This window comes from Mya arenaria, chromosome 11 (genome assembly GCF_026914265.1).
Source record: "Mya arenaria isolate MELC-2E11 chromosome 11, ASM2691426v1".
Lineage (NCBI taxonomy): Eukaryota > Metazoa > Mollusca > Bivalvia > Myida > Myidae > Mya > Mya arenaria.
Genome location: NC_069132.1, coordinates 6,082,353 through 6,092,143, shown reverse-complemented (window position 1 = coordinate 6,092,143; position 9,791 = coordinate 6,082,353). Strand labels below are relative to the sequence as shown.

Sequence of the window (9,791 nt, the reverse complement as noted above, 5' to 3'; positions counted from 1 at the left end):
AGGGAAAGTGAAACGCTTTATGTCGTTTTACTTAGCTAGATAAGCCATTTTTTAAGATTTTAATAAGCGTTTGTTTGCACGAGACGTATTTTTTATGAAAATGTCTTTACATGTGATATTCTTTTAACAAACAATTTGTGTAATATATTCTGCGAAGTATATGGCGCTTAATTAATGAATGACAGTGTCTGTTTCAGTGATGTCATTTGTTTGCCACGTTTGTTGGAATGCGTTGAAAACGATATGGGGGCTGAAATTGCATGAGCGCCGCCATGACGGTGTAAAAGCATTTACATGCTGTTAGAAACAGTTATACACCACGGAGAGCTTGACGCGCCATATGAAAGTGTATTATAGTATTAAAAATGCTTATATTATTCTTGTTTTATTCTATATTATTCTATAATTAAGCAATTATCTACCAGTCACAAGCTCCGGCGTTTTTATTGAAGGTTACAAAAATATTGCAATTTCAAGTATTTTAATTGCATACTTTTAAAGGCATACATGTATTTTTACAGGTGCACCACACATGGATCCAATAAGCAGTTTCTGTGCCCGAAATGCATGCAGGAGCTCACCACACATACGTACCTGAACAGGCATTGGCAAGGAGAAGATGGCACGACACGTAATACGTGCGACATGTGTGGGATTTCAATGGAGGAGAAATAGACCTGAAGGCTCATATGGACGGCCATACTGGCGAGAAATGATACCAGTGCGCTGAATGTGGGAAATGTTATCGGCATAGAAGTAGATTGTGCAAGCAAAAGTTATTAAACACACCAAATAAAACATCAAATTTTAGATAATAAGTATCTTTCATGGCCGAGAGTGCAAGGTTCATCCCAACCCGAACATAGAGTGTATTGCGGAAGCGGGGTTTACCGTGTTTCTGCAAAACACCCTGCGAGAGGGGTGTGATGAACCTATCTTACACGAGCGGCGATGATCCTGGAAAAACCTGGAAATCTTTTGTGCGTAGTGAATATAATGCGCGTATAGATTTGTATCAATTCGTGGTTGTTATGGATATGCGTGCAGTGATTCAGATTATGTTTATGTTATGATTAAATATTTATAGTTCTTTCTTGAATGGAGCGCGAAAACTTTTCTATTGCTCTATTTGAAGCGAGAAATAATCAATTTTGATTTATAAAATTGCCATGAGACAATGTTTCCATGATGCTAAAGACGACAGTCGTCTACAAGGGAGGTAATTGTGTGATGACGATTGAAAAAAATGAATTCCATACGGGTACTTGTTTTATCTTGGCCCTTGCCAATTTTTTAGGTCAACTTATCTGATGTGGAAGAAAGTAGAATCTCAGGCAGATCATAACAAAAGTATTGTTTATTAATGAATCGTTATGTTATTTGATTACTTATCTTTGATTTTATCTGATTATCTGTGATCGCTTTTATTGTCAATCATTTTATTCAATGTATAAAACTAATCTAAGATATACAGTTATAGAATAAATGAAGAACATTTCCATTATAATGTCTTTATTTCTGTAAAACAGCACTTATATATACAGTTCAAAGAGTATTTTCAGTGATATAAACATTGTTCCGGGTAGAGCATACATTGTCATTGTATCATCGCAATATCATTTTATGGTTATCATTATCACAATATCTGTCATTAACAATTATCATGACAGTATTATCATCACAACATGAAGAATGGTTAAATAAAAGGTTCATTAAAGATGTTTAAATTATGTTCAAATGAAACGTTTATCCCCGTGCGATCTGTTACAAGCATTTTAGAATCGTTGCGTCTGGCCCGCTCCCAGCACACACCAATGGTTCCCTTCTGTAATGCATTTCTGTTTATCAAAACAGTCCCGTACTGCACTGTACTCCGACTCTTTGTATCAAACGTGTGGTTCCTGAAATGTGACATTACAACAGCTGTTCTAAATGTTCGAGATAAACATTTAACAAGCATTGTTAAGTCTGTATACCACCGGTATGGCCGGATGAGAGTTTGTTCGAGAACTCATATTTCCCGCAACACTCCCGCATAATATCATGTCAATGTTTGTTACGTATCATAAATTTATATAACTTTCATTATGATGGATATTTAATTAATAATAAAGCGGATAAATATCTTCAATATCTTGAACACATTTTCAGTTTTTAGCTTTAGTTTTTTCAGCTCCTTATTATAAGACGCCTACGTGCGTTTGCCATTTTAGGAAGACTACGTACGTTTGCCAAATTTGAAATACTTCAGAAAATGCATTTTTGTACATATTGCATCGCTCAAATTATTCATAAAACAATTAAAAACAATTATTGAACAACTGAAAAACAAACATTTGAATAAAATGTGGCAATTTATCAAAATATGTGACATTAATACACTACCTACGTGCGTTTGCATTCATGGACACAATTTGTATCGAAGTGTTCTCAGAAACTATGCAGACATGAATGGTGACCAATACACCGATCGAAAGACAAAACAATGCATTCTTTTTTGAGCTATGTCATTTGAACGAACTCTCGCGTATAAAAAAATTATCGATAAGAAACTTACCTTGATTGACGATCAATCGAGCCAAAATACTACTGGCGTTTGCATTTGTGGTCACGTGACTTTTTTTGCTCATCCCCCGTGATATCACTGTCAGTGTATTCTTCATGAATAAGTTACAATCTTAAACGGGTGTGCAAGCCAGAATTTAAAAAAGGAGAAATGAGAATATAAATAGTAACTGTTAGTGAAAAATCAATAGTATTATGTAAACAAGAGCATTATTTTACTCCATTGATCAAAGGGCATAACTTAAATATCAGAGCAAGAGTTATGGACCTTTCAACACAACTGTGTAAGATAATGATCATGTGAACTCATTTTTAGGTTTCTATATTCATGTTATGGCCAACTTTAATTTTTAAGCACAAATTGAAAACAAGACTGACGCTACCCAAATTGTTCGGTCTTTGAGACACAGACAAGATAATAAAGTAACACTCATTCTTAAATTCACAAATTTAAATATATAAAAGCACTACAAACAAATACAAATTTCAAGTGGGTTCACTGGTAGGTTGCGCTGGTTGATCCTCCGGCAGTGGCTCGAAGCCTACAGGGTTATGCTGACAGGCATTGTTTAAAAGGGCCAGGAACTTGAACCTCTCCCCCATCTCCTCGGGATAGGTGAGCAGCTTGAACGCTGATAGCAGGTCAGCCTTCCCAGACTCATCTGCCTTATCATAAAGGATCTGAAGTATATGAAAATGTAAACAACAAGTCATCATTAACAAGTCAAATGCCTTAACTCTGCACCTTCTGTACATGTACAGTTGTGATTTGGCTGGATATCAAACTTATTGAGACATAACACTCATACATTATTTGGTCATTTTTAACCTAACTAAAAAAATAACTTGCTGCTGAGAACTGTAGCTTCTAGAGGGTTCACACGATGCAAGATGAAAACCCACATAGGGCTTATGTAAACAACTTAGGGCAGATATTATATTCATGATGTCCACATAGGGCTAACGTAAGCAACTAATGGTAGGTATTACATTCAGGATTCATAACATCATTTGTTTGGATTAACCTGCTAAAACATGTATTTGGGGAAATTTTCATACAAACCTTGAGTCTGTAGGCTATTCCCAAGTTTTGTAGGAAAAGGGATTGTGTTACAGGACCATATGCTTTCACTGAAAACAATACACAGATGATTGTCAAACATTCAAATACATGTTAACCAACTTAAATGCAGGCCATTATTCATAAAACAGTTATAATGAGCAATTATACGAGTAGTTTAATAACAAGAGGGCCAAAATGGCCCTAAAATGCTCACCTAAGCCAAGGGTCACAACTCTGTGAAAAAGCATTGATAAAATGTTGCAATTTAAACATATCTTTACTGATGACGATGCCTTGTTTTGTATTTTGTAAAGGGGCATGCAATGAAGCTACCTGTAAGGTTTCATTGAATTTGGCCAGGAAGTTTCAGAGATTTTTTAAAGCAAAACAGGAAGTTGGCCAGATTGTTGTTGTTATTGATCAATCGCGTCCCCTTGTTGTATTTTTGTAGAAGGTTACCCAAGGAAGCTTTCTGTAAAGTTTCATTGAATTTGGACTGGTAGTTTTAGAGGAGATGGTTTTTTTAAAGCAAAACAGGAAGATGGCTAATTTTTTATTGTTATTGTTGATCAATCGTGATCCATTGTTGTATTTTTGTAGAGGGACACTGAAGGTAGCTTCCTGTAAAGTTTTATTGAATTTGGCCAGGTAGTTTCAGAGGAGATGTTTTTTAAGCAATTGTTGACGGACGGACAGACTGCTGACTGACGGACAGACGACGGACAAAGACCGACCTTGAGCACTTTGGGCTCTGGTGAGCTAAAAAACAAGTATCAACGTAAAAACATTCCCAGATATAAGATGAAAAGCGCTATTACAAGAGAAAGTGTTATATATATTATTAATACAATTTCACCAGTGTTTGGAATCTGAACATACACATTTCTGTAGCACTATAATAATTGAGCACCGTGAGAGATTGCGACCAACCTTTCCCATCAGTGTGCTGTTTGAGATAAGAGAAGTCAACATCTGAGGTGAGATCAGCACAGCCTGGGTTTTCCAGCACCTCGTGAAGGGCATGGTCCTTAAAACCCTGGAAAGGCAATGTACCCAATAAGAATTATCCTACTTACCAATCAAATCAATCTTTTATTGCCTATTAACACATTAAATAACTGTGCCGATATATTCTTTATAAGTCAAAACATTGTGCATAATGTGTAAAATTACCTTAAGTACAAACTAGTCTAACCCAACATGTGTGGTTACCCTGAAAGTGTCCTGTTTGTCTCCATGGTGCCCATAATCTGCTATAAGTGCACATCCCCCGTGCTCCTGTATACAGCTGGCCAGATAGTTCATTACAAGGGCCGCCTGGGGACACACCTCCACATGCTCACGATCATCTCCATCACACAACTGTATCATAATATAGATATGCAGTTGAACACCGCTATTCTGAACACCGTTTATCCAAAATTATCACTATTTCGAATTTATATTTCGGTCCCGTTTTAACTCCTTCTTTGTTTAACTATATTTTTGGTCTTTAATCCGAAATAATCGCTATTCTGAAGTAAAAATAACGGTCCCGATTAGGTATTTCACACCTATTTATCAATTCTTAATTTTTAAGAAACACTCAATAGCTTGGTGATTAACAGGCTACCACTCTGACGAGGACATATTGGGGGCATCTGACTTGTTCAAGCTCTTGTTAATTTATATTCTTAGTTCACCAAGGGGACAAAAGTCAACAGATTTTTAATCAGAATGGTAGAAGTTGCTCCATATATATGTGAATCAATATTGCTGTAATTATGTTGAATAGTGACTTAATAATGGCCACATGAATTTTCCATAAAGGATTAAAGACGGTTTTTAATGGCATAAATTATATGATCTGTTAGATATATATACCTTTAGAGCCAGTTTAGAAGCTGGAGTGTCACCGCGAGCCAGGACAAATCTGAGCTTGTTTTCTGTCTCTGGGTCAATGTCGACTAGAACTTCCCGCCAGCCGTGCTCAGTTTTCTGATAATCAAGCATAATCTACATGAAACTTATCTTACAGGTTTATTAATTATTAGTATTGAACAATTAAACAAGAGCATCAGAAGCAAATGCCAATGTTCGTCTGTTGTTGTGTTTGCACTCTGAAAGGGGTATAACTCAACAATTATTAAAGTCTGAGTTATGGGCCTTGCTTTAAATGTTTGAGTTATGTTTCACTAGAATATTTTTATCTATTTTTGCATTATGGTCAAGGTATAAGTTTTTGCACAGGGACGACAATAACAATACCAAGGCTATCACATTACCTCAACATTTTTTCTTTGAAAAGCAGATGTGCTAAATATTTACTCCTGATTACGCTTATTGTAATATTCTATACAAACTGAAAAATGCAACTTCATAGCCTAAGGTCATGACTGACAGTTATGGGTCATGACTGTGGTTTCAAAGAAATGATAAGTAATAAAGTGGTGTCAAGCAACCATTTCTGTACATTTGTACAGAAAAAATATTAAATAAATCACGAAATAATGTTAAACACCAACCTGAAATTTGTGTATTGGAAGTGCATCAAAGAACTCATGAGCCACAAACATGTTACATCCAGCTGGAACATCCTTGATATCTCTGTACCAGTACACGCAGGGCCCGTACTTGGACAGGCAGGACTTGTAGTGGAGCTCCCCTTCCTTGCTGGATGGTGCAGGCTGGTCTGGTGTGGCGGACAGTTTCTCCTCCTGAAGTCGACTTAAAGTCACACTCACCTCCACCAGGTGGACGGACAGGGCCTTGGACAGCTCTGGAAACTTTGAGAATGCCTGCAACAATAAAAGACAGTTGCTGGTTACAAAGTGGTCACAATTTCAATACATTTAATTTCACTGCTTATTTTTTTAAAGTAAAAAAAGAATGGTAAAATGTGCTGTGCCTGTTCAGAACAGGAATAGCCAACTTTTATCCTTGGCACAATATTATAAAACCTAATTTGAATAGTTTTAGTTGAAAAACATGTATTCTTTTTCATGGCAAAAAGATTGATGCATTTTAATTTTGTATAACATTGTGTTATGTGAAGCAGATACACAATTAATCCTGGTCAAAGTCATCACAATTTCAACTAGAAATGTGTCCATAGGACACGGATGCCCCCACTTCGATTTTTTGTCACAGAAAATAAGCCATAATGATTATTCAGGATAATCTCAAGTCTTTTTTTGCAAATAAAGGGCCGTAACTCCTAAATGACAAAAGCGATTTCCATGGCTATCGAACTTGATCAAGATATTATGGTCACAATCATGTATGTAAAGTTTGGTGAGGATTGGACACATACTTTTCAAGAATTAGATTGGAAACATATATTTTTGAAGTATTTTTGGCAAAAAAGGGCCGTAACTCCTAAATGACTAAAGCGATTTCCATGACTATCGAACTTGATCAAGATATTATGGTCACAAACATGTGTTTAAAGTTTGGTGAGGATTGGACAAACGGTTTTCAAGAATTAGATCGGAAACAATATTCGGGACGTACGTACGTACGTACAGACAGACAGACGTACGTACGGACAAGGGCAACCCTATATGCCGCCACTTTGTGGGGGCATAAAAACATGAATTAACTTTTATCATTTTCCAAATGCATTGAAAAGAAGATCATTTGGCATACAGTGCAGATCATACCCTCAGCATGTCATCAGCCATAGTTCCCCTCCCTGGCCCCATCTCCACCAGCTGCACATTCTCTGGGGCACCGATCATCATCCACTCATTTACAAACCATATTGCAATCAACTGCAAAACAATGCAATTTGTGTCCAGTCTTTACATTGCAATACAAAATCATAGCTGAACAAAGTTGACAGCCTACATTATACAGAATTATGCTTCGAAGTCCAGTATTAAAAGTCATCAATAAAATATTACATGTTATCAAGTCATCATCATTATTTGTAGTATGTTGATCATAGAAGCTCAACTTCATATAAAACGATGTCGACAGTAAATGAACCAATTGATCACAGCTAATAGGTAGTGGTACTCGCTTGATACATCAATTTATTTTGAAATTGATGTCCACTTATATAAGCATAAATTAGTAGTGATGCCAAAACTAAGCTTACAAACCTCGCCAAACATCTGACTTATTTCTGGTGAAGTGATAAAATCACCTGCCACCCCAAACACATCACTATGGATATAGTACCCCTGAAAATGTGCACAAGAACATGAATATTACTTTTTATGACAAAGCATAGCAATGGAAAGTTTGTTTGATTTAAGAATCTTTTTATCATCCTTTTTAAATTGTGGTAATTGTTTAAAATTTGTTTTTAAATATGTATGCTATTCTGCATCTAGGCCTGTTGAAAAAGAAAGAAAACATCAAGATCTACAGGCTGTATGTATTTCTTTAGACCTTGCAGTCAAAGATAACCCGTGAAAGTGCCAGCACTGATTTCCAACGGGGTCCTTTGTTTTTGCTGAAGGGACAGCACGCTGAAGAGACAGTGGTGGGATACAAGGAAGTCCGGGTGCGATACCCTAGCTCTTTTTCGAAGAGACACCTTGGTTCTTTTACGTGCTCGGTGTAAAGCACCGATACACAGGGTACAATTTTCCTGGGTTAAACCAGTATTGAGTACATCACTTTTCCAAGCACTTCCATTTGAATGCCAAGCGCCAGGCAAGGGAGCTACTTGTACCGACTTATAATGTCTTTTGGTATGACGCGGCCATAGATCGAACCCACGACCTCCCGCTCCGCAAGCGGAAGCTTAACCACTAGGCCATGGAGACGGATTACACAGTGTTGTACTGTACAAAACAAAAATAAGGTACACACCCTAAATGCTTTTAGCCCTATTTTACTCTAGACCCAGAAATTAAGATATATAACCAGCAATGGGTTGTTTGCAGACTGCATTTAAATATCATTACTTGATAAGACAATGAATTCAAACCTCAGTGGCATGTGTGAGCGCTTCTTTCATGTACTCAGCTACAGTTATGGGTCCAGAGAAGTTGATTTTTGACTGCAACTGTGTCATCAACTTGTTATCTGGCTTGGTACAGAACTGTTTTTTCTGGTGCAGCATTGAATAGCTGAGACAGCCTGAAAATATTAATCGTCAGACAAATGTGTAATACAATATGTTAAGGTTTATCAGTTACAAGAACCATCTAGACGGCCTAGGGGTACATTTCATTCTGGTGAAGTTAGTCACTGGTCCAATCACTGGCTGTCTCATACTGGCGTTTGTGTGTAGTACATAGAAGCATGTTGGAGAACCAACAGAATTATTTGTAATGTGTTGCCAAATAATCAGGTTCAGGGAAACTTCATTTATAAATCCTTTAAAAAGTAGATTTTTTTTTTGAACTTCTTAACTTGGTTGTCCGGTTAGCGCATTGGCATCTCATGAAGGCGACCCAGGTTCGATTCCCAGCCTGGGCGCATGTGAGTTTGGATGATGGTCACCAAACGTGGCAAGTGGGGTTTCCCTGGGTTGTCCAGTTTCCCCCACAACACAAGACCAAACTCTTGCGTAACATTGTGCCAGCAAGAGTGACTATGTATAAGTTAATAACTTTTTTCTCAATCGTTGTAAAATACATCAAGTTTAATTTAACTATTGAAATACTTCTTGTATACCATTGCCACACTGACTGCCCCTTTATATTTTAATCATATAAATGGAAAAAATGGTAATGGTAATGGGTTTGTTGTCACTTTAGCATGAGCCAATGACCAATTGAAGTGAAGTTCATTGTACGTTCATGATTTTTATCCTATATCTTTAGATTAGAATAATATAACATCTTCAATTATACATAATCCTAACTAAAACCATTTGGTTCGAATCAATTTGGGTACGTATCGTGAATGATTTTCAGTACTTTGTGTATTTTTGTTCATAACACCCCCTTAAACGATCAAGATGTGCAGATTCAAGAAAGCAAACGATTATCATACGTCTTCTCGAATAGCATGTCATAAAACGTTGTATGAGCTTTGCAGAATTCATTTTTCTTCTCTAAAACATGTGAAGGACTGGGATTCCCTTTCTGGGAAATCCCAAACATGACCTCATTTCTGATCGGACGCCACGTACCCGTTAACTGAATATTCATACGCAATGTATTTAATATTTGTTATTAAGTAGTTATTATACATATATACTATCATGATAGGAATATGTTGG

The 9,791-nt window shown here is 36.7% G+C and overlaps 1 protein-coding gene across 1 annotated transcript; it reads right to left on the bottom strand.

Moving 5' to 3' along the window:
• Nucleotides 1-740: 740 nt before the first annotated feature.
• Nucleotides 741-9,698, bottom strand: LOC128207931 (protein arginine methyltransferase NDUFAF7, mitochondrial-like). The gene is made up of 11 exons (XM_052911139.1): nucleotides 9,563-9,698; nucleotides 8,550-8,701; nucleotides 7,714-7,794; nucleotides 7,270-7,380; nucleotides 6,133-6,405; nucleotides 5,492-5,605; nucleotides 4,841-4,990; nucleotides 4,559-4,664; nucleotides 3,629-3,696; nucleotides 2,558-3,246; nucleotides 741-1,901 (listed from the first exon to the last, which is right to left on the bottom strand). Exons 1-10 carry the CDS (start codon nucleotides 9,612-9,614, stop codon nucleotides 3,052-3,054), a joined length of 1,302 nt encoding a protein of 433 aa, XP_052767099.1. The 5' UTR covers nucleotides 9,615-9,698; the 3' UTR covers nucleotides 741-1,901; nucleotides 2,558-3,051.
• Between the last annotated feature and the right edge of the window lie 93 nt (nucleotides 9,699-9,791).

What these genes read in the sequence shown, in the direction of transcription:
- LOC128207931 (XM_052911139.1), bottom strand. Translation starts at nt 9,614, where the DNA reads ATGAATTCTGCAAAGCTCATACAACGTTTTATGACATGCTATTCGAGA. An exon ending in TAAGTCAGATGTTTGGCGAG is followed by an intron (nt 7,381 to 7,713) that starts GTTTGTAAGCTT and finishes ATTGTTTTGCAG; the next exon opens with TTGATTGCAATATGGTTTGT. An exon ending in CTTCTAAACTGGCTCTAAAG is followed by an intron (nt 4,991 to 5,491) that starts GTATATATATCT and finishes ATTATGATACAG; the next exon opens with TTGTGTGATGGAGATGATCG.